General features: G+C 40.9%; 3 protein-coding genes across 5 annotated transcripts in view; 2 read left to right on the forward strand and 1 right to left on the reverse strand.

Moving 5' to 3' along the window:
- Positions 1–6853, forward strand: part of LOC139420345 (rotatin-like) — a 54875-nt gene extending 48022 nt beyond the window's left edge. Inside the window, exons 40-44 of the mRNA XM_071170342.1 lie at positions 4955–5139; positions 5411–5717; positions 6180–6283; positions 6382–6451; positions 6567–6853. Of these exons, the coding sequence (XP_071026443.1) occupies positions 4955–5139; positions 5411–5717; positions 6180–6283; positions 6382–6451; positions 6567–6646 (746 nt within the window). The 3' untranslated portion in view covers positions 6647–6853. The remainder of the gene's footprint in view (positions 1–4954; positions 5140–5410; positions 5718–6179; positions 6284–6381; positions 6452–6566) is intronic.
- A 561-nt stretch (positions 6854–7414) lies between these two features.
- Positions 7415–19376, forward strand: LOC139420346 (CD226 molecule). Of its 3 annotated transcripts, none has more exons than XM_071170343.1 (6): positions 7415–7665; positions 8830–9201; positions 13279–13659; positions 15672–15771; positions 17791–17845; positions 17994–19376. In XM_071170343.1, exons 1-6 carry the CDS (start codon positions 7599–7601, stop codon positions 18108–18110), a joined length of 1092 nt encoding a protein of 363 aa, XP_071026444.1. In that variant the 5' UTR covers positions 7415–7598; the 3' UTR covers positions 18111–19376. The 3 variants fall into 3 exon arrangements, with proteins under 3 accessions (XP_071026444.1, XP_071026446.1, XP_071026445.1); XM_071170345.1 differs by having other exon boundaries at positions 7521–7665; positions 18753–19376; XM_071170344.1 differs by having other exon boundaries at positions 7521–7665; positions 18828–19376.
- LOC139420347 (docking protein 6) overlaps positions 18938–24260 on the reverse strand; it is an 83346-nt gene continuing 78023 nt past the window's right edge. The window contains exon 8 of the mRNA XM_071170346.1: positions 18938–23749. Within this exon, the coding sequence (XP_071026447.1) occupies positions 23595–23749 (155 nt within the window). The 3' untranslated portion in view covers positions 18938–23594. The remainder of the gene's footprint in view (positions 23750–24260) is intronic.

Here is a 24260-nt window from a genome sequence, read left to right on the forward strand (position 1 = left end):
CCGGTGAACAGGTCAGTGTTCCATAGCCGCAGACAGAACAGTTGACGGTGGAGCAGCAGCACGACCAGGTGGACTGGGGACAGCCAGGAGTCATCGGGCTAGAGACTTAGTATACTTAAGTTCACACTGGACACCAGATAGGACAAGAATATTTCACCAGAAAGGACAGACTGACCCTAGCCCCCCTGGTACATAGACAATTGCAGCATAGATATTGGAGGCTGAGACAGGGGAGGGTCGGGGACACTGGCCACATTCAACGATACCCCCGGACAGGTCCAGGCAGTATTTAACCCCACTCACTTTGCCAAAGCACAGCCCCCACACCACTAGAGGGATATCAACAGACCACCAACTTACTACCCTGAGACAAGCCTGAGTATAGGCCACAAAGATCTCCTCCATCGCATGAGCCCAAGGGGGGCGCAAGACCGGACAGGAAGATCACATCAGTGACTCAACCCACTCAAGTCCTGTGTAGCACAAAAAAGCCTGGCACGATGTGAAGCACCCCTCCTAGGGATGGTATGGAAGAGAACTAGTAAGCCAGTGACTCAGCCTCCGTAATCGGGTCAGAGGCATACAATCCAAGTGTAGAAAGGGGAGCCAGCCAGAAAAGACAACAAGGGCGGTTCGTCACTCCAGTGCCTTGCCGTTCGCCTTTGCGCCCCTGGGCCATACTACACTCAATCATAAAACCTACTGAGGAGATGAGTCTTCAGTAAAGACTTAAAAGTTTAGACTGAGTCTGCGTCTCTCACATGGATAGGCAGACCATTCCATAAAAATGTACTTCTATAGGAGAAAGCCCTGCCTCTAGCTGTTTGCTTAGAAATTCTGGGGACAATAAGGAGGCACTGCATTTTTTGACCGTAGCGTAAGTGTATGTACTGCAGGACCAAATCGGAGAGATAGTTAGGAGCAAGTCCACGTAATGCTTTGTAGGTTAGCAGTAAAACCTTGAAATCAGCCCAGGCTTACAGAATACCAGTGTGGAGAGGCTAGCACTGGAGTAATATGATTCAATCTTTTAGTTCAAGATTCTAGCAGCTGTATTTAGCACTAACTGAAGTTTATTTAGTGATATATCCGGGTAGCCGGAGAGTAGAGCATTGCAGTAGTCTAATCTAGAAGTGACACAAGCATTGATTTGTTTTTCTGCATCGTTTTTTGACATTTTTTTTGCAATGTTACGAAGATGGAAAAAAGCCGGCCTTGAAACAGTCTTGATATGTTCGTTAAAGAGAGATCAGAGTCCAGAGTAACGCCGAGGTCCTTCACAGTTTTATTTGAGACGACTGTACAACCATCAAGACTAATTGTCAGATCAAACAGCAGATCTCTTTGTTTCTTGGGACCAAGAACTAGCACCTCTGTTTTGTCTGAGTTTCTAAGTGAAAAATTGACCTGTGAAAAATGTCTGAAACACAGGCTTCCAGGGTAAGCAATTTTGGGGCTTCACCATGTTTTATCAATGTACAGCTGTGTATTGTCCGCATAGCAGTGAAAGTTGACATTGTGTTTCCGAATGACATCACCAAGAGGTAGAATATATAGTAAAAACGGAACCTTGAGGAACACCAACACTTACAATTGATTTGTCAGAGGACAAAACATCCGCAGAGACTAACTGATATCTTTCCGACAGATAAGATCTAAACCAGGCAAGAACTTGGTTTAGATCGGCACTAAGGTTTAGGAGCATGAGGACAGATGCAGAGCCTTGGTCTGACTCCATTAAAATTACCAACTTCACAAGGGCAGTCTCAGTGCTATGATGGGGTCTAAAACAAGACTGGAGAGTTTTGTATATATTATTTATCTTTAGGAAGGCAGTGAGTTGCCGCGCAACAGCTTTTTCCCCAATAAATTAGAGGAATGAGGTATTCGATATAGGCCAATGAGTAAAAAAATATATATATATCATACTCTGGGTCAAGGTTTGACATTTTTAGGAGAGGCTTTATTATTGCTGCTTTTAGTGAGTTTGGTACACATCCGTGAGTTTGGCCCTACTATGTTCAACATAGTAGGGCCAAGCACAGGAAGTAGCTCTTTCAGTAGTTTAGTTGGTATAGGGTCCAGTAGGCAGCTAGAAGGTTTAGAGGCCATGACTATTTTCGTGTCGAGAGATACAGGATTAAAAAACTTTAGTGTCTCCATTTATCATAGGCAGTTCTGTGCCGACTCAGGAAAACTGAGTTTCGGAGAAATGTGCAGATTCAAAGAGGAGTCCGTAATTTGCTTTCTAATGATCATGATCTTTTTGCCGAAGTGACGGCCATCCTCTCTTGGGGAATGCTGCTTTTTAGTTAGCTTTGCCACATTATTGAAAAGATTGATTTTGGATTGTTTTTATTCTCCTCAATTAGGATGGAAAAGTAGGTTGGTAGGGTAGCAGTGAGGGCTCTTCGATATTGCATGGTACTGTCTTTCCAAGCTAGTCGGAAGGCTTCCAGCTTCGTGGAGTGTCGTTTCCGTTCCAATTTTCTGGAAGCTTGCTCCAGGGCTTGGGTATTTTCTGTATACCAGGAGCTGATTTCTTGCAACAATTGTTTTTTGTTTTTAGAGGTGCAATGCGACTGCATCTACGGTATTACGCAAGGTTAAATTGAGTTCCTCAGTTAGGTGGTTAACTGAATTTTTTACTCCGATGTCCTTGTGTAGGTGGAGGAGTCTGGCTGGGCATCTAGGAATCTTTGGGTTGTCCGAGAATTAATAGCACAGCGTTTGATAATCTTGGTTGGCGTTTGAGCAGATTTATTTGTTGCGATTGCAAACGTTATAAAATGGTAATCCGATAGTTCAGGATTATGAGGAAAAATATTTAGATCCACAATATTTATTCCACGAGAAAAATTAGATTGGGGTATGACTGTGGCATGACATGTTGGACAAAACCCACTGAGTCAATGATGGCTTCGAAAGCCTTTTGTAGTGCGTCTGTTGTCTTTTTCATGTGAATATTGAAGTCACCAAAAATGTTAATATTATCTGCCATGACAACAAAGTCTGACAGGAGTTCAGGGAACTCTGTGGGGAATGCTGTATATGGCCCAGGAGGTCTGTAAACAGTAGCTATAAAAAGTGATTGAGTAGGCTGCAAAGACAACAATCTCAAAAGAAGAAAATGTAGTCTTATTTATTTAAATTGTTTATGCTGTCGTAAATGTTAACAACACTTCCGCCTTTGTGGGATGCGTGGGGGATATGGTCACTAGTGTAACCTGGAGGAGAGGCCTTATTTTACACATAAAATGAATCGGGATTGAGCCATGTTTCAGTCAGACCAATCACATCAAGGTTATGATCAGTGGTTAGTTCATTGACTATAACTGCCTTGGAAGTGAGGGATATAACATTAAGTAGCCCTGTTTTGAGATGTGAGATATCACAATCTATTTCAATAATGACAGGAATGGAGACCAACACTTTACACAATGCGTTTTATATTTTTGTTCAGTTTAGATTATTTGTCTGTTCTAAAAACATGAATTTTTCACTTTCAGACTGGGCTGTAGATTAACAGACCCCAAAACGATTTTAGACGCAATGTTCTTAGTTTAGCGAAGCCTGATGAAGACGATTTAAAGTTGTGAATGCTACACACTTTTTGTGAAATGTTATTATTTTGTCAAAAAGACATGCATTTTCCTTGATCTGGGTACTCCAACTAGGCTGTAGATATAGGCCTATACAACCTCTATAACCCATCGGCAGGCAACCAGCCCCACTCCTTGTGAGACTCTACTCTCTGACCGACACACCTTGTTAATACGGAAGAAATACTACAGGATCTATCAGGCCTCTCACCTATCTATCATGCCTCTCATCACAACCTCTCACCTATCATATCCTGCCTCTCATCACAACCTCTCACCTATCATATCCTGCCTCTCATCACAACCTCTCACCTACCATATCCTGCCTCTCATCACAACCTCTCACCTACCCTGTCCTGCCTCTCATCACAACCTCTCACCTACCATATCCTGCCTCTCATCACAACCTCTCACCTACCCTGTTCTGCCTCTCATCACAACCTCTCACCTACCCTGTCCTGCCTCTCATCACAACCTCTCACCTGTCCTGCCTCTCATCACAACCTCTCACCTATCCTGTCCTGCCTCTCATCACAACCTCTCACCTATCATATCCTGCCTCTCATCACAACCTCTCACCTACCATATCCTGTCTCTCATCACAACCTCTCACCTGTCCTGCCTCTCATCACAACCTCTCACCTATCCTGTCCTGCCTCTCATCACAACCTCTCACCTATCATATCCTGCCTCTCATCACAACCTCTCACCTATCCTGTCCTGCCTCTCATCACAACCTCTCACCTATCATATCCTGCCTCTCATCACAACCTCTCACCTACCATATCCTGCCTCTCATCACAACCTCTCACCTATCCTGTCCTGCCTCTCATCACAACCTCTCACCTACCATATCCTGCCTCTCATCACAACCTCTCACCTATCATATCCTGCCTCTCATCACAACCTCTCACCTATCCTGTCCTGCCTCTCATCACAACCTCTCACCTATCATATCCTGCCTCTCATCACAACCTCTCACCTATCATATCCTGCCTCTCATCACAACCTCTCACCTATCATATCCTGCCTCTCATCACAACCTCTCACCTATCATATCCTGCCTCTCATCACAACCTCTCACCTATCATATCCTGCCTCTCATCACAACCTCTCACCTATCATATCCTGCCTCTCATCACAACCTCTCACCTATCATATCCTGCCTCTCATCACAACCTCTCACCTATCATATCCTGCCTCTCATCACAACCTCTCACCTATCATATCCTGCCTCTCATCACAACCTCTCACCTATCATATCCTGCCTCTACACCTGTCTGTCAGTGTCAATAATACTCATACTTTTCTTGATTTGCTACTTTTTTCCTATTTCTCTCCTCTCCCTCCAGCTTGTAGCTCTCTGTGTTGTGGTTTGGCCTCTGGCCCCCGAGGGCCCCCAGGTGGCTCCCTGATGCACTGCGTCATGAAGCTGGCTTCTGGGGTTGCCCCCGACAACAGCCCTGTCCAGCAGCTGGCCTTCTCCCTGCTGGCCAATCTGGCCATCAACAAGGACTGTAAAGGAGTCCTGCACAAGGTAATGTACTACATTATTACCCCTATTACATTACCCTTACACCCCTTACCACATTGTCATCAAACCTGGCCCTGCAGAAGGTAATACGATTGGAGACGGTGTCAATGTGACTACTGGTTAAAAACGTGTCTTTACTGTAAATACTGTAAGTTGAGTCTCTGCACTCTGTAAACTTTAACAAAGCTCTCGATTTCAGATGTCTTTCTCAGTTTCAATCAAAACCTGGCTGAATCTCATTTTTCTCTCTCCCTGGTTGTCACTCTCCCTCCAGAGTAACTTCCTGCAGCCGTTCCTGTCCCTGCCTGTCCCTAAGCCAGGCAGTAAGACGGGTGCCGGGGGGCTGTTGGGCCTGTGGCTGAGGCTGCTCCTGAGTGTCTCCTTCGGTGAGGACGGCCAGCTGAGTGTCCTGAGGCTGACTGGAGCCCTGGACCTCCTTGCTGACCTGGCCGCTACGCAGCCCCAACGCCACCGTCACTATGGCAATGGGAGCAGGCCCATCACCACGACGGACAATGCCCTCCTCATCCTCCACAATGTCTGTTTCAGCTCTGCCAACAAACCCAAAGTTCTGGCCAACGGTAGGGATGGAACACAGGGTATACACATGGATGTTTTTATCAGAGAGAGAGAGACAGGGAGAGATGTTGAGAAATGGTTTCTGTGTTTAAATTGCCCTATTTGTACCCTTGCATCACGTTTACACAAAATGCAATCTGATGACATTTTAGGGGTCTTCTTTTGAATTCGGGTTTTGTTCTTTCCAGTGGAAAGCTTTGGCTTCCTGTATGCGTATGTGAATGTAAAAGGTGGGTGTTTGAAATGAAATGGAAGCTGTTAGGTCTTCTCTTTTGATACTTTGTGCTGAACTGTAACAGGAAACGATCTGAAACAGGATGTGTGAACAGAAGTGGTCTTTGTTTCACCATCACACCCTGTCAAACTCTCTTGTCTTTGCTAATGATGTGTCATTTTATGAATGGGAAATGTTTTATTTTCAAGAATAACACTATGTCCGACATGAATTATATGTCCCTGTCCAGATAAGGCCATGAGGGTGCTGGTGTCCTGTCTGGACAGTAAAGAGGCTGAGGTTCGCTCTATAGGGGCCTCGGCACTATGGGCCCTGCTCCACAACTACCAGAAGGTACACACACACACACACACATCATTTTTAGAATCATAAGAGCTCATTTATATGAAGTACAGCTGTCTCTAACCTGCCGTTGTGATTCCTCACCTAAGGCCAAGACCACTTTGAAGTGTCCCTCTGTCAGACTCAGGGTGCATGAAGCCTATAAAGTTGCTAAGAAAGGTAAAACCAGACACTGAATGTGCTGAAAATGTTTGATGTGTCACTGTCCTGTTGTTATTGTGCTCTATTGCCTCAATTTGTGTGTCTGTGTGTGTGCCTATCTTTTTTTTGTCAGATGCAGAGAAAAATCCTGACATCATGAACACCTACCTGTTGAAGTGCCTTGAGAACTTAATTCAGCTGCTGAATACCTGACTGACACATTGATGCAATCTGATAGAATGTAGACACCTTGAAACCTTATTTATATTTGAAGTGAATATATGTGTGCAAACTTGATACAGTAGATATCGTTTTTTTAATGTCCCTACATCTTTTCTATGATCTGTGAGGTTTTTGTAGGTTTTGTACATATTTTGGGGATTGAATCATAAATTAAAGTAAAAAATGATGGAAGAAAAAGAATGTCTGACTTTTATGCTTACAAGATAATATAATGTTTCAGAATGACGTTCTGAACCTGATACCTTATAAGACAACTCCAAGATATAGCCTTGAATAAGTACAATGATACCATTTCCTCTAAATGAGGCCTGTGTAGGAAAGGCTGTCATTTTGAAATAGCGCAACAGTGGTGGAACTGTGGCTGGAAAAGGGAGATGTCACCTCTGGTTGTGTCAACCCCAACACCGCATTTCAGTCAAACACACAGCTAACCAGAGCTGCTGCAGAATTACACACCGAAGGTAGTGCTACACACAATATTTCCCAGTATCTAAATTGATATTTTATAAATACTAGTCTATGGTTTACAATAAACCACTGCAACACACAGCACCTCTCTGTAGTAGCCTGATAGCATAAGCTAGCAGGACTAAGCTTTCCACCCACCACTCACCCTGCATATAAAGTGTCCCTCTGTGTAGAATGAGCTAACAAAGGGTTAGCTTGGCGTGTCCCCCCCCCTGGCCCCTCCCATGGACTAAAGTGTTTGTTTCTGTCCCAAAAGGCAATGTATTCCCTGTATAGTGCACTACTTTTGACCAGACCCCTTTGGGTCAAAAGTAGTGCACTAAATAGGGAATAGGTTGCCATTTGGGATTTAATCTTGCTCTGTAGCGCGAGAGACAGCTAGTAGGAAGTGCAGCCCTGTTGCCTCTCCACTCATCTCATCAATGCAGCTTTCATTCTGCCTCAGAGGGCCAAGATGGAGGCTGTACAAAAGGACCACTGGTACTTCATGGTACTCCTCATCTTTCTCTCCAGTCTCGAAGGTATGGGAATGTCAATTTTATTATTTTAAAGAATAATGTTGATTAGGGAAATGTAACTTTTTTTGTATACTTGTACACTGGATTATAAAGCAGAACATTGAAAGTTGTTGGTTTAGCTAGGTAGGCTATTTGTTGTCTTACGTTTGGTAAATATTTAAGTTTACTGCTGTTAAAAGTCTCAACATAAAACATTATTACTGAAATATTCACCCAGATGTGTTTTAGTATTTATTTAGTTGCTTGAAGATAGCATACCATGAGCTGTTAGGATTAAAACTACAAAGGATTCTCTTTGACTTCTCATTGTCCTTATTCTCTATGCATGTTTCCACAACAATCAGACTGCGTTCAGACATTCTCTCTTCAACTCTTAATTAGGAGACTACAGGAACACCAACCATCTCATCAGCTTCTCAAACGTCCCTTTACTCGTACAGAGTCCATGTTAATTAGTTAATCTTTAGATGGGCAACGCTCCCCTGTTGCCTTAACAGGACTAATACAGTGAAAAGACACTTCTTTTGAACCTGTCAGACTAGCTATCTCCCCACGGGATTGTTTTTTTAATCTGTTGTCTAGATGGAAGTCTGATTGAGTGATTTTTTTTTTTTTTTGATCATCAGCTATTACCATTTCTGTTGATTTGTGTGGGCTAATATTCTCCAAATTAGTGATACCCAGGGGAGAGACTCTAAAGAGGGAAATGTATTTGATGACTGCTTCATCTTCAATTGGAGCAGCTGACTACGTGATGAAGGTTCTTCTTACAGGCTTTTCATTCTGCTCTAAGCATAATTTCCTTGTCATAATTCCTGTGATTAACTATGTACTAAGGGCTGCAACTCCATATCAATTATTATTTTTATTTCTTTTACATTTTATTAATTTAGCAGACACTCTTATCCAGAGCAACTTGCGGTAGTGCATACATTTTTGTGCTGGTCCCCTTTGGTAATTGAACCCACAACCCTGGCGTTGCAAGCACCATGCTCTACCAACTGAGCTACACGGGATGCGATTAATCTGAATAAAAATAAACTGGAGATAACCTTAGGTCAGAATGGTTATTGAGAATTACTAGTATTCCTGATGAACTGACCAGCTAAAATCAGATAAATGTAATACTGTACACATGTATGAAAACATGCCCTCTGCCATGTCCAGTTTCTGTGCAGCAGAGAGATGTTACCACGGTGAAGCTTAAGGAAGGGATGGTTCTAGAGTGTGTGTGTCCATGGGAAGGGAACCTCAGCATGGTCTCCTGGACCAAACTGATCCGGTTTGAGAAGGCCCCTGTAGCTGTGTATCACCCTGAGTACGGAGTGTCCATCTCCCAGTACTACCAGACCAGGATCCAGTTCCAGAAGACCACACCCATGGATGGCAGTATCACCATCAGTAAGGTCACCCAGGAGGACGCAGGGCTCTACCACTGCTCTGTTCAAACCTTTCCTAAAGGATCCTGGGCGAGAGACATACGGGTGGAGGTGGAGGACACAGGGACTGTGGAAGAGGATGGTGCAGGTAGTGAAGCAGGTACTGTCTAGGACTTCTTGTGTATTTTCATTTAGAATATTTTGTCTACAATAATTGAGTTTGACTAGCTCGTACCAAATACTTTGACTGATAATGGTGATTGTTTTCATCAATCCCAGTGTTATTACTATGCCCATGCACCTTTTTAATCTGTCTATTTTCTTATGTACGGTAACAAATCATTTTGATAGTAACCTTCCAAAACGTATTTCCTTCATAAAGCTTTTTTAAATTTCCATATGTACTAGGAAAAATGTTTGTTTCTTGGGCTTCAGGAAAGTGACTGAAAAAGTGCACCTGGTCCTGAAAAATAATTAACTGATTGAAGGTATAAGGGGGATATCGGTGAACAAATGCCGTGGTCAAGGCTACGACGGTGCCAGTGCAATGAGTGGAGTTTACTCCTGTGTTCAAACGCGCATATCAGACCCGAGAGCCTGTTTCCTATGTATGCCTAATTCTTTGAGTTTTAGTTTAGAAAACGATCTCTCAGAAGAAGCGGCAGCTACAGGGATGGTGAAAACGTCTTGATTGCCATAGCAACATCAGGGAAACTGGGAAGATGGGAAGTGCTTCAAATGAAGCAGTTCTGCAACATCTTTAATTCTCCATAATTCTCGGTCTCAACACTTTATGGAAATAGTTGAACTGTATATGAAACTCTGGGGACAGGTCGTTTGGATACTGAACAGCCAATACATTGGCAGATGCAAACATATTATCTATAGCTGATAAGAGTTATTGAGGGTTTCAAAAAATATATATTAAAAAATTAGATTTTCGTTCATAGTGTGGAACCGGCGTTTGAGTTGTGTGGTTGCAACATCAACAGTCCCTTATCTCTGGTATAACTTGCCATGCATAATTTAAGACTAAGTTAAAATTGTGTGCAGCTCAATGGACAGGTAATGCACAATGTCTCAGGAATATCTGTTGACAATAAGTCGGGCCCACAACCTGGACATACATGGTGAAAACATTAGCACACAGAAGACAAGGGGAGTCTCAAACTGGATTTAATTGGATTTAGGACTAATTTAATCTACCTTGAAAATTGCAGCCCATTTGTGTAGGCTATTAGCCAGAGTTCAAAAATACATGCCTGAATTTATCCTCAAGCCAACTCATTTTTTCCTCACTGTTAGGCTATTTGATGTCATTTTATAAATGCAATTTATAAAGTTTATAAATAACACCTAAAGATGGTATATACAGTGGGGCAAAAAAGTATTTAGTCAGCCACCAATTGTGCAAGTTCTCCCACTTAAAAAGATGAGAGGCCTGTATTTTTCATCATAGGTACACTTCAACTATGACAGACAAAAATGAGGGGAAAAAATCCAGAAAATCACATTGTAGGATTTTTAATGAATTGATTTGCAAATTATGGTGGAAAATAAGTATTTGGTCACCTACAAACAAGCAAGATTTCTGTCTCTCACAAACTTCTTCTTTAAGAGGCTCCTCTGTCCTCCACTCGTTACCTGTATTAATGGCACCTGTTTGAACTTGTTATCAGTATAAAAGACACCTGTCCACAACCTCAAACAGTCACACTCCAAACTCCACTATATATATATATATATATTTTTTTTTAAATATTTATATATTTAAAATATATATATATATATATATATAGTTGAAGTCGGAGGTTTACATACACTTGTGTTGGAGTCATTAGAACTCGTTTTTCAACCACTCCACAAATTTCTTGTTAACAATCTATAGTTTTGGCAAGTTGGTTAGGACATCTACTTTGTACATGACACAAGTAATTTTTCCAACAATTGTTTACAGACAGATTATTTCACTTATAATTCACTGTATCCAGTGGGTCGGGAAGTTTACATACACTAAGTTGACCCATTTCCGACCAAGCCTTGACAGCTTGGAAAATTCCAGAAAAGTATGCCATGGCTTTAGAAGCTTCTGATTGGCTAATTGACATAATTTGAGTCAATTGGAGGTGTACCTGTGGATGTATTTCAATGCCTACCTTCAAACTCCATGTCTCTTTGCTTGACATCATGGGCAAATCAAAAGAAATCAGCCAAGACCTCAGGAAAAAAAATGTAAACCTCTACAAGTCTGTTTCATCCTTGGGAGCAATTTCCAAACGCCTGAAGGTACCACGTTCATCTGTACAAACAATAGTTTGCAAGTATAAACACCATGGGACCACACAGCCATCATACCGCTCAGGAAGGAGACTCATTCTGTCTCCTAGAGATGAACGTTATTTGGTGCGAAAAGTGCAAATCAATCCCAGAACAACAGCATAGGACCTTGTGAAGATGCTGGAGGAAACAGGTACAAAAGTATCTATGTCCACAGTAAAACGAGTCCTATATCGACATAACCTAAAAGGCCGCTCAGCAAGGAAGAAACCGCACATGGCGACAAAGATCGTAGTTTTTAGAGAAATGTCCTCTGGTTTGATGAAACAAAAATAGAACTGTTTGGCCATAATGAACATCGTTATGTTTGGAAGAAAAAGGTTGAGGCTTGCAAGCCGAAGAATCACATCCCAACCGTGATGCACTTCACAAAATAGATGGCATAATGAGGGAGGAAAATAATGTGTATATATTGAAGCAACATCTCAAGACATCAGTCAGGAAGTTAAAGCTTGGTTGCAAATGTGTCTTCGAAATGGACAATGACCCCAAGCATACTTCCAAAGTTGTGGTAAAATGGCTTAAGGACAACAAAGTCAATGTATTGGAGTGGCCATCACAAAGCCCTAACCTCAATCCTATAGCGGTGTGTGAGCAAGGAGGCCTACAAACCTGACTCGTTTACATCAGCTCTGTCAGGAGGAATGGGCCACAATTCACTCAACTTAATGTGGAAAGCTTGTGGAAGGCTACATGAAACGTTTGACCCAAGTTAAACAATTTAAAGGCAATGCTACCAAATACTAATTGAGTGAATGTAAACTTCTGACCCACTGGGAATGTGATGAAAGAAATAAAAGCTGAAATAAATCATTCTCTCTGCTATTATTCTGACATTTCACATTCTTAAAATAAAGTGGTGATCCTAACTGACCAAAGACAAGGATTAAATATCAGGAATTGTGAAAAACTGAGTTTAAATGTATTTGGCAAATTTGTATGAAAACTTCAGACTGCAACTGTATATATCAAATTGGTAGCTGGTTAGTATTCCGTTGTAAATGTATTGGACAGTCTGCACTGCTTGAATTTCCAACTTGAATTACTGAAAAAGTAATTACATTGTTGTCAGTAGTCTAAAATGGCTTTGTGAAATGTTAGGCTTAACCTGAGAAATGACGACCCAATAGGCCTACCTATTAGCTAAGGCAAAGCTATGTCCGAACGCCGACCTTGTGTTGGGGCCCATGGACTTAATATGGACTTGGTCCCCCCTTTGCTGCTATAACAGCCTCCACTCTTATAGAGAAGGCTTTCCACTAGATGTTGGAACATTGCTGCGGGGACATGCTTCCATTCAGCAATGAGCATTACTGAGGTCGGCACTGATGTTGGGCGATTAGGCCTGGCTTGCAGTCAGCGTTCCAATTAATTTCAAAGATGTTCGATGGGGTTGAGATCAGGGCCCTGTGCAGGCCAGTCAAGTACTTCCACACCGATCTCGACAAACAATTTTTACAAATATTTACTTTTTACTTTTTTTACCCAAATTTTGATATTGTCTCATCACCTGGTGATCCTAGGCTTGTGTGTGGCTGCTCTTGTTGCTCTTAGATGTTTGCTCCTAGATGTTTCATCTTCAAAATAACAGCACTTACAGTTGACCGGGGCAGCTCTAGCAGGGCAGAAATTTGACGAACGGACTTATTGGAAAGGTGGCATCCTATGACAGTGCCACATTGAAAGTCACAGAGCTCTTCAGTAAGGCCATTCTACTGTCGATGTTTGTCTATGGAGATTGCATGGCAGTGTGCTCGATTTATACACCTGTCAGCAACGGGTGTGGCTGAAATAGCTGAATCCACTAATTTGAAGTTGTATCCACATACCTTTGTATATACAGTAATGTGAATTTTCTCAGCATTTTCTGCCTTTGTTTTGTAATTTCCCTGGATCACAGATGGAGATACTAACATCCACACCAGAGAACCTGAGCCTGACGTAATCCAAGCAGACACTGAACTCATCGCAGAGAGGAGCGACAACCTGACTATCAGCTGCAACCACGAACATAACGGGACCGTGTATGAGGTCACAGTCGAGAAGCTAGACCATGGTAGCGCCAGTGGAGTGGGCATCATGGCAAAGTGTCGGCTGGAGAATGGTGGTCTGTTTGGAGTAGACTACACACACAGGGGGATAGTGAACTGTTCAGAAAGACTGGACACACGTCTGCAGCTCAATGATGTGGGCGAGGAAGATGGAGGGTTATATAGATGTCTCTTCAATACGGACGCTGGGGTACAGACCACCACTGTGCTGCTGACTGTACTTAGCCCAGGTAAGAGGTCAGAGTTAAAACATTACCAGACTAATTATAACCAGCGAAGGTAATTTCAGACAACTTAATTACTAATACATAGTGGTGGAAAAAGTACTCAGTCTTACTTGAGTAAAAATACTCAAAAAGATACCTTAAAAGACAATGACTCAAGTGAAAGTCACCCAGTAAAATACTACTTGAGTAAAAGTCTAAAAATATTTGCTTTTAAATATACTTAAGTATTGAAAGTAAGTGGAATTGCTAAAATATACTTAAGTATCCAAAGTAAAGGTAAAAAACATTTCATTTGTTTTTGATGGATAGCTAGGGGCACACTCCAACACTCAGACATCATTTACAAACAAAGCATTTGTGTTTAGTGAGTCCGCCAGATCAGAGGCAGTAGGGATGACCAGGGATGTTCTTTTGATAAGTGTGTGAATTGGACCATTTTCCTGTCAACATGTAACAAGTACTTTTGGTTGACAGGGAAAATGTATGGAGTAAAAATTACATTATTTTCTTTAGGAATGTAGTAATGTAATGTACGGATACTTAAGTAGTACTTTAAAGTATTTTTACCACTGTGTGATGGCTATGAGAGTGTAATGAAATTAGAATATCCAGACAGGTAACTGTGACCAGGTGTACATGTATAACTTTAAAAACCATCAACAGTTTGATCTGCACCAGTTGGAGATGAACTGAAAGCCAGTTCAGTTCCCTTAAGTGATTAGGACCAATGTGCATCCTAAGGCTGAGCTTGAGTATAATAATCACTCATACAGTATTTCAGTGCACCGTAACATTGAGACCTTGAAAGCCTGGGTAGACCAGTCCCCTGTGAAAGCAACCTCATATTTCCATGACAATGATGATCTACACTGAACAAAAATATAATCGCAACATGTAAAGTGCTGCTCCCATGTTCATAAACTGGAATAAAATATACCAGACATTTTTTAAATGCACAAAAATATTATTTCTCGAAACTGTTTTGTTTACAAATGTGTTTACATCCCTGTTAGTGAGCATTTTATCAAGATAATCCATCCACCTGACAGGTGTGGCATTTTGAGAATCTGATTAAACAGCATGGTCATTACACAGGTGCACCTTGTGCTAGGGACAATAGGGCACTCTAAAATGGCAAGTTTTGTCACACAGCCCAATGCCACAGATGTCTCAAGATTTGAGGGAGTGTGCAATTGGTGTGCTGACTGCAGGAATGTCCACCAGAGCTGTTGCCAGAGAATTTAACATTATTTTCTCTACCATAAGCCACCTCCAATGCCTCACAACCGCAGGTCACGTTAATGGCATTGTGTGGGCGAGCAGTTTGCTGATGTCAACGTTGTGAATAGAGTGCCCCATGGTGTTGGTGGCGTTATGGTGTGGGCAGGCATAAGCTAAGGACAACAAACACAATTGTATTTATCAATGGCATTTTGAATGCACAGAAAAACTGTGATGAGACCCTGAGGCCCATTTTTTTTTTTTTTGTGACCAATAGATGCATATCTGTATTCCAAGTCATGTGAAATCCATAGATTACTTCAATTCACTGATTTCCTCATATGAACTGTAATTAAGTAAAATCTTGGAAATTGTTGCATGTTGCGTTTATTTTTGTTCAGCATAGATCAAGATGCAGCATAGAGACAAGGTATTAATTAGGCTGTGTATACACATGCAACTCTGCTAACAATGACATCATACACACAGTGAGTGACATAGTGACACAGGATGTGGCGAAGGCCGTTAGCGGTTTGGTACAGGTGCAAAACTGAATTACTCATATTCTCTAGATGATGGGTGTGTTTAAGGAGAGAAGGAGGTGTTTAGATAAGTGGAAAGCAAACTATTTCTACCCAGTCTTTAAGACACAAGGGGTGAAGAAACTACACATATCACCTTCCATTTTGGAAACACAGGTTAACATACAACCGTCTAATGTCCTCTTTTCTCCCTTCCTTTCTCCCTCCATTCTCTTTCCTCTCTCCTCCTCTCTTTTCTCCCTCCATTCTCAGTTGAATTCAGCCTGTCTGAGTATCTAATCTACATTGGAGGGGGAGTGTCAGGACTCCTGCTGCTGCTCTCTGTCATTGTAATGCTGGTTGTGTGGCAAAGGTACAGTAAGTGTTGACTTTCTAGATTCTTTCTTCATGCAGGGACAATTTACAGTTATATTTACTCTTAGCCTAGGTAAACTTATTCAGTGGACACACACGGATGAACACTTTATTTGCAGAAAATCCCTTTGTACCTATTGCCCCTTTACACTGTCAAACTTTATTTGGATGTGATCTGTATGTGATAAATGAAAAAGTTCCACATATTCTTACTAGTAAAGTACCCCTCATAGACCATGCATTAGTCATCCCAGTTAGAGATAAATAGGCTACTAGAGATAGGTATTCATTTGTTAGAGAATAAACTTTTTGCTGTGAAATTCCATTTCCCCAACCTTCCTTCACTCCCTCCGTCCCTCCCCTGCACCATATATCTGAGAGGCGGGCCACCGCTCACACTGAGTTTTACTCAGAGTGCACTTTAATTTCGCTTTCTTAGCGAGAAGTGTAGGTTCTGTACTTCCAGTAGAGTGTGGGCTTTAGGAGTGTACAGTATGTGTGTGTGTGGGAGGGGGATATATATGATGAGTTAACTAATACATCCTGGCTCCTCAGAGTTCACTCATAAAAATGCACAGTCCATCTTCTTATCTTGAATGAAAACGCATCCATATACACTACCGGTCAAAAGTTCTAGAACACTTACTCATTCAAGGGTTTTTCTTTATTTTTACTATTACTATTTTACATTGTAGAATAATAGTGACGACATCAACACTATGAAATAACACATATGGAATCATGTAGTAACTAAAAAAGTGTTCAAAATCCAAATATATTTTATATCTGAGATTCTTCAAAATAGCCACCCTTTGCCTTGACGACTGCTTTGCACACTCTTGGCATTCTCTCAACCAGCTTCACCTGGAATGCTTTTCCAACAATGAAGGAGTTTCCACATATGCTGAGCACACTGCTTTTCTTTCACTCTGCGGTCCGACTCAAACCAAACCATCTAAATTTGGTTAAGGTCGGGGGATTGTGGAGGCCAGGTCATCTGATGCAGCACTCCATCACTCTCCTTCTTGGTCAAATAGCCCTTACACAGCCTGGAGGTGTGGTGGGTCATTGTCCTGTTGAAAAACAAATGATAGTCCTACTAAGTGCAAACCAGATGGGATGGTGTATCACTGTAGAATACTGTGGTAGACATGCTGGTTAAGTGTGCCTTGAATTCTAAATAAATCACAGACAGTGTCACCAGCAAAGCACCATCACACGGTCTCCTCTGAACAGTTGATGTTGAGATGTGTCTGTTACTTGAACTCTGTGAAGCATTTATTTGGGCTGTAATTTCTGAGGCTGGTAACTCTAATAAACTTGTCCTCTGCAGCAGAGGTAACTCTGAGTCTTCCTTTCCTGTGGTGGTCCTCATCAGAGCCAGTTTCATCATAGCGCTTGATGGTTTTTGAGACTGCACTTTCAAAGTTCTTGAAATTTTCCGTATTGACTGACCTTCATGTCTTAAAGTAATGATTGACTGTCGTTTCTCTTTTCTTATTTCAGCTGTTCTTGCCATAATATGGGCTTGGGCTTTTACCAAATAGGGCTATCTTCTGTATCCCCCTCTACCTTGTCACAACTCATCTGTTTGGCTCAAACGCATTAAGAAGGATAGAAATTCCACAAATTAACTTTTAACAAGGCACACCTGTTAATTGAAATGCATTCCAGCTGACTAGCTCATGAAGCTGGTTGAGAGAATGCCAAGTGTGTGCAAAGTTGTCATCAAGACAAAGGGTGGCTATTTGAAGAATTTCAAATATAAAATATATTTTGAATTGTTTAACACTTTTTTGCTTACTACAAGATTCCATATGTGTTATTTCATAGTTTTGATGTCTTCACTAATATTCTACAATGTAGAAAATAGTAAAAATAAAGAAAAACCTTTGAATGAGTAGGTGTTCTAAAACGTTTGACCGGTAGTGTAAATATGGTTGTATGCTTCTGGACCAAAATAACCAGCTATTCTACCTGTCTCTCTGCCTGTCTGTCTCTCTGTCTGTCTCTTCAGAAAGAAAAAGATGAGAGCGAAGTACATAACCAAACTGCATCCAGCTCAGAGACGGGTAAGAATATAACATTATATCTTGTCATTTCCTAATGTGGATACTAATAAAATAGCACTATATCTTGTTTCCATGTATCAGTCAGTGCTTTTCCATAAATGTGGCACATCTCTAACATATCTCTAATATAGCTCTAATGTCTTTGTAGTCCTGCAACGACTATGAGAACGTTCCCGTGTATGACAGGATGAGGAAGGGGACCAATCAGAGAGGAGATAGCCCAGTGTACGGCAACATACGTTCACACACTAAAAGGAAGAGATAGGGAGAAGTATTGTGTTACAGACCCCTGTCTGACCCCTATCATGCTGTAACAGTGGCACAGCCACAGTCTCCCCATTGAAACATTCAAGAATATGATATTCAACCGCTTATAGTGGTCAAAGACTGTGGGACAGAATCATTCATATAACTGCAAAGTAGGCCAACTTCAATTAAATTATGTATCAGTCTGACTTACACTTTGTTTGCTCTCAATCTATGCAACTCTATGTAATCCCTTGAAACATTGACAGTTTGTTTAGATATACATTTGCCACTAATAATATGTAAAACACTCATGTTGTATAATATATTGTTGAAGGGCTTTACATGCAGTAATACCGTCCCATAACAAACTGTTATTAAAAGCCTCCCAGCTTCATTCAATTCCTTAGTTATCCCTAACTCAATCGTGTGACAATGAACAAACCAATCATGCTCTTCCATCCCCTGGGAATGCTGTGTTTTCCTGTTGTAGTTACACAGATTGGGTCCTGTAGGCACTTATGGAATGCTGCAATGTTATGTTATCATGGAATTGTTCACATGTTAATTCAGCAAAATTATGATAGTCAATGGAAATATACTGTACTATTGTATTTTTTCTATATCTAAGCCATAGATGAAATATTTCTTCTCTTTCTAGCTGTAGAATCTAGATGAATGCTGTGATTAGAAATTCTTCTGACACTGTTGGACAAAAATGCAATTCTATTCCTAGCTGAGAATAAAATGGAGGTCTTGGGAATGAAAGATGTCTGGGCTCTCAGCAAGAAGAGGAAGAGGAGGATGCAAAAAAATGAAAGAATAATGGACAATTTACATTCGGAATACAGGGTTTTAGTCTTGTTAATTTATTAAGCCTAATTGTCTGCGTCGGTACAATAGGTGCTGATACTGTGTTTCTCTGTGACTTTAATGACCCCATGTGGACTAAATAACACCTACTCTACTGTGACATGAGTTGGTCTCTTCCAGGAGTGTTTGGCCGGGATTCAATCAAAGGTGTGTTGTAAACAAGGGCATTGCACTTGACTTTTGAAGGTAATTGACGCATGTGCCGACATCCGCAGCGCTTGCCATGAATGTGATCTCCGCGAATGTCTGGAACATAGACTTTTAAAGCATATTGCAATTTGCTTCTCTACAATGCACTTTTGTTTGAACCCCTGCCATAGCAACTGCATTTAGCCCTGTTGCATGTTGGTTAAATCGGCACAGAAATGTATTGTCATAAAAAATAAATAAAATAAAAACATCTTTATACCTTGACAACATGTACATTCAATTTATTCTCTTTCATCAAAAAAACATTACATATATACATTTAGTGAGTGAACAATGTAATCCTACACTCAATGTACAGTGGGGAGAACAAGTATTTGATACACTGCCGATTTTGCAGGTTTTCCTACTTACAAAGCATGTAGAGGTCTGTAGTTGTTATCATAGGTACACTTCAACTGTGAGAGACGGAATCTAAAACAAAAATCCAGAAAATCACATTGTATGATTTTTAAGTAATTAATTTGCATTTTATTGCATGACATAAGTATTTGATCACCTACCAACCAGTAAGAATTCCGGCTCTCACAGACCTGTTAGTTTTTCTTTAAGAAGCCCTCCTGTTCTCCTCTCATTACCTGTATTAACTGCACCTGTTTGAACTTGTTACCTCTATAAAAGACACCTGTCCACACACTCAATCAAACAGACTCCAACCTCTCCACAATGGCCAAGACCAGAGAGCTGTGTAAGGACATCAGGGATAAAATTGTAGACCTGCACAAGGCTGGGATGGGCTACAGGACAAGGGCAAGCAGCTTGGTGAGAAGGCAACAACTGTTGGCGCAATTATTAGAAAATGGAAGAAGTTCAAGATGATGGTCAATCACCCTCGGTCTGGGGCTCCATGCAAGATCTCACCTCGTGGGGCATCAATGATCATGAGGAAGGTGAGGGATCATCCCAGAACTACACGTCAGGAACTGGTCAATGACCTGAAGAGAGCTGGGACCACAGTCTCAAAGAAAACCATTAGTAACATACTATGCCGTCATGGATTAAAATCCTGCAGCGCATGCAAGGTCCCCCTGCTCAAGCCAGCGCATGTCCAGGCCCGTCTGAAGTTTGCCAATGACCATCTGGATGATCCAGAGGAGGAATGGGAGAAGGTCATGTGGTCTGAGGAGACGAAAATAGAGCTTTTTGGTCTAAACTCCACTCGCCGTGTTTGGAGGAAGAAGAAGGATGAGTACAACCCCAAGGACACCATCCCAACTGTGAAGCATGGAGGTGGAAACATAATTCTTTGGGGATGCTTTTCTGCAAAGGGGACAGGACGACTGCACCGTATTGAGGGGAGGATGGATGGGGCCATGTATTGCGAGATCTTGGCCAACAACCTCCTTCCCTCAGAAAGAGCATTGAAGATGGGTCGTGTATGGGTCTTCCAGCATGACAACGACCCGAAACACACAGCCAGGGCAACTAAGGAGTGGCTCCGTAAGAAGCATCTCAAGGTCCTGGAGTAGCCTAGCTAGTCTCCAGACCTGAACCCAATAGAACATCTTTGGAGGGAGCTGAAAGTCCGTATTGCCCAGCGACAGCCCCGAAACCTGAAGGGTCTGGAGAAGATCTGTATGGAGGAGTGGGCCAAAATCCCTGCTGCAGTGTGTGCAAACCTGGTCAAGAACTACAGGAAACGTATGATCTCTGTAATTGCAAACAAAGGTTTCTGTACCAAATATTAAGTTCTGCGTTTCTGATGTATCAAATACTTATGTCACGCAACAAAATGCTAATGAATTACTTACAAATCATACAAGGTGATTTTCTGGATTTTTGTTTTTGATTCCGTCTCTCACAGTTGAAGGGTACCTATGATAACAATTACAGACCTCTACATGCTTTGTAAGTAGGAAAACCTGCAAAATCGGCAGTGTATCAAATGCTTGTTCTCCCCAATGTATTAATAAGTGCTATCAACAAATATGACAAAGTAACAAAACACAAAAGCATGTAGTGTGTGACTATTTAGACACAAACATCAAACTAACATTGAGGTGGTACTGTAGGAACATTACCATTGTATAACGTACAGTGGTGTTAAGTACTTTAAGTAAAAATACTTTAAAGTACTACTTAAGTCTGTTTTTTGGGGGTAACATTACTTTTACAACTTTTACTTTTACTTCACTACAGTCCTTAAGAAAATACAGTACTTTTTAATCCATACTAGTTACCTGACACCCAAAAGTACCCGTTATATTTTGAATGGTTAGCAGGACAGAAAAATTGTCAATTTCACACACGTATCAAGAGAACATCCCGACTGCCTCTTATCTGGTGGACTCACTAAACACATGCTTCATTTGTAAATGATGTTGGAGTGTGCCCCTGGCTATCCATACATTTAAAAAACAAGAAAATGATGCAATCTGGTTTGCTAAATATAAGGAATATGAAATTATTTATACTTTTACTTTTTTTATACTTATGTAAATGTTAGCAATTACATTTACTCTTGATACTTAAGTATAGTTAAAACCAAAAACCTTTGGACTTTTACTAAAGTAGAATTTTATCTGGGTGACTTTCACTTTTGAGAAGTGTTCTATTAAGATATCTTTACTTTTACTCAAGTATGACAATGGGCACTTTTCCCACCACTGGTAATGTAGTACCATTGAAGACAGAAAACGTCTACTGTCTATTTCTATATTATATTCAAACAAGATGTGTCTGACATAAACAGTGTGAGAAAGACATGTAAAGTGGAAAACAACAAATAATGAATGTCACAGAACTACCTGGTACTACTCTCTCTCATTACCACAGTTGTATAAATACTCCAAACAAACTACAACTACTTTCTCTCCCTACCACAACTGTATAAACACTCATCACAAACAAAATGGAACTACTTTCTCCCTTTACAGTTGTGTAAAATAGTAGAGATGGATTAATTACATTAAACACAGGTGTGCAGTAGTGAGTTTCACCCAGTTATCATTGTATCAGATAGATACTGAGAACCTTTAGTAGAAGGGCACTTTCTTTGTTAATCCAACCCATGTTCAGGTTAAATTGATTCACTTATAATATACAGTAATTAAACAAACAGCAAATTGTGTGTAACTGTGAGATCTAAACATGATATTCATGGATATTATTTTATAATGTGCCCTGGATGTTTCTGGGATTCCATATAAACATATCTATCTCCTATGAAAATAAATGTTCAAATGTTGACCAAAATAATTCACACAACAAAGAAAGGAAGTAGCTCAAAAGGATAACAGTGTTTCGACTGATTTGCTCATTCGTATACCTCAAACTGATTGTCTTTTCTTGTGAACATTGACTCTGTGTTCGTATGATCTGTGAATTTGTGGATCATATCTTTTCTCAGATAATGACAGACGACAAGTCTTTTTTTGTTTAAATTGGACAAGACTATTTTCAGAATGTCTTGCACCTAAGAGGAGCCGAGGGCATAGATATACTAGAATAATGACAGACACGGACCCGGGCCAGAGATTAAGCCTGTGGGTGTCTGGTACAGTAGTGTCACACTCTGCAGTCTGCATGCGTCAGAAGGCACTTCGTACTGTGGCTGGAGGACAGGGCGAGAGGTCTGGAAAACATCAATAGTCAGACCAAGCATGGTCACAGTCTGAGTGCTCCAGACAGAAGCCAAATAAACTGCTTGTTCACAAGGGTCAGCCTTAAATAGGTTATAGTCTATACTGTAGGTCCAAGTCAAGTTGGACTTAGATATAGCCTATAGGTGCTAGGCAGATTTGTTAATATTTTCATTGTATGCTTTTGTTCATGCGTTTGGAAGTTGGGATGATTTGTATAGATTTTTAAATATGTTGCCTGCAGCGTCTATCTCAGACCTGTACTCGTGAACAGGCAAACCATTTGGAATGGAGGGACGTGGTGCTTGTTGCAGGTAAACTAAAAAGCCCACAAATATTTCAGAACGTTACAAGTTATCCCTAATGAATGGGCCCCAGCAGGTGTCAGAACATCAGTGTGGGGGAAAAACACATTCCAATTTTTTGGACCTTCAGTCACAAGACATTAACAACTTGCAAACATAACCCTTTTCAGCATTGCTTTGCAATCTGCATAAACTTTAGACATTTCAGAATGAATGATATGCAGTTTGAAAAAAAGGCTAACCAACAAGGGACTTTACAGTGAAAGGACCCAAAGTACTCGCAAACACTATGATACGTAGAGTATGTCTCCCGTTTGAAAACTACAAGAGAAATATTTTTGGTGCAATTGTTTTAGCCTATGTTGTCTCACAACGGGTACAAAAAAGTCTAGAATAATATATATATATATGTACCGCTCTACAATTAACACTCGTCATAATTTATTAACATACAATGCCATATTATACATGTTCCTATACATATTTCTACAGCCTTCTAAAGTGTTGGAATGTCCAGGTTTGTCCTGTAAGTGCTTGTCATTGGAGCATCCCCTGGTTGCAGTTTGAGCCATAGCCACTGGAGGGGGAAAGTGCCTCTTCCTGGTGCTGAGAGGACTGCTCTTCTTCTGTCTGTTCAGAGAGGAAGCTGGGGAAGGTCTGTGCTCGGGGGATCATCGTCAGGCTAGTAGTACCTGGAAACAACAGGAGAAGACAGTGGTGAGGAAAAGGATAGTCTCTCTGGCTATGGTCCATACTAGGTCATTCAGTGCCTTCAGAAATGATTCATACCCTTTATTCTACATGTTGTTGTGTTACAGCCTTAATTCAAAATGGATAAAATCAATTGTTTTGCCTCACCCATCTACACATAACACATTTTTACAAATTTATTGAAAATGAAATATAGAAATATGTCATTTATGCAATTATTCACACCCCTGAGTCAATACATGTTAGATTCACCTTTGGCAGCGATTACAGCTGTATTTCTAGGTAAGTCTCTAAGAGCTTTGCACGCCTGGGTTGTATAATATTTGCACATTCTTTTTTTATTCTTTTTGAAATTCTTCAAGATCTGTCAAGTTGGTTGTTGATAATTGCTAGATAGCCATTTTCAAGTCTTGCCATAGATTTTAAAGCTGATTTAAGTCAAAACTGTAATTAGGCCACTCAGGAACATTCAATGTCATCTTGGTAAACAGC

Source organism: Oncorhynchus clarkii, chromosome 11, assembly GCF_045791955.1.
Source record: "Oncorhynchus clarkii lewisi isolate Uvic-CL-2024 chromosome 11, UVic_Ocla_1.0, whole genome shotgun sequence".
Classification (NCBI taxonomy): domain Eukaryota; kingdom Metazoa; phylum Chordata; class Actinopteri; order Salmoniformes; family Salmonidae; genus Oncorhynchus; species Oncorhynchus clarkii.

What these genes read in the sequence shown, in the direction of transcription:
- LOC139420346 (XM_071170343.1), top strand. Translation starts at nt 7,599, where the DNA reads ATGGAGGCTGTACAAAAGGACCACTGGTACTTCATGGTACTCCTCATC. An exon ending in TGGTGCAGGTAGTGAAGCAG is followed by an intron (nt 9,202 to 13,278) that starts GTACTGTCTAGG and finishes CCTGGATCACAG; the next exon opens with ATGGAGATACTAACATCCAC. An exon ending in TGCATCCAGCTCAGAGACGG is followed by an intron (nt 17,846 to 17,993) that starts GTAAGAATATAA and finishes ATGTCTTTGTAG; the next exon opens with TCCTGCAACGACTATGAGAA.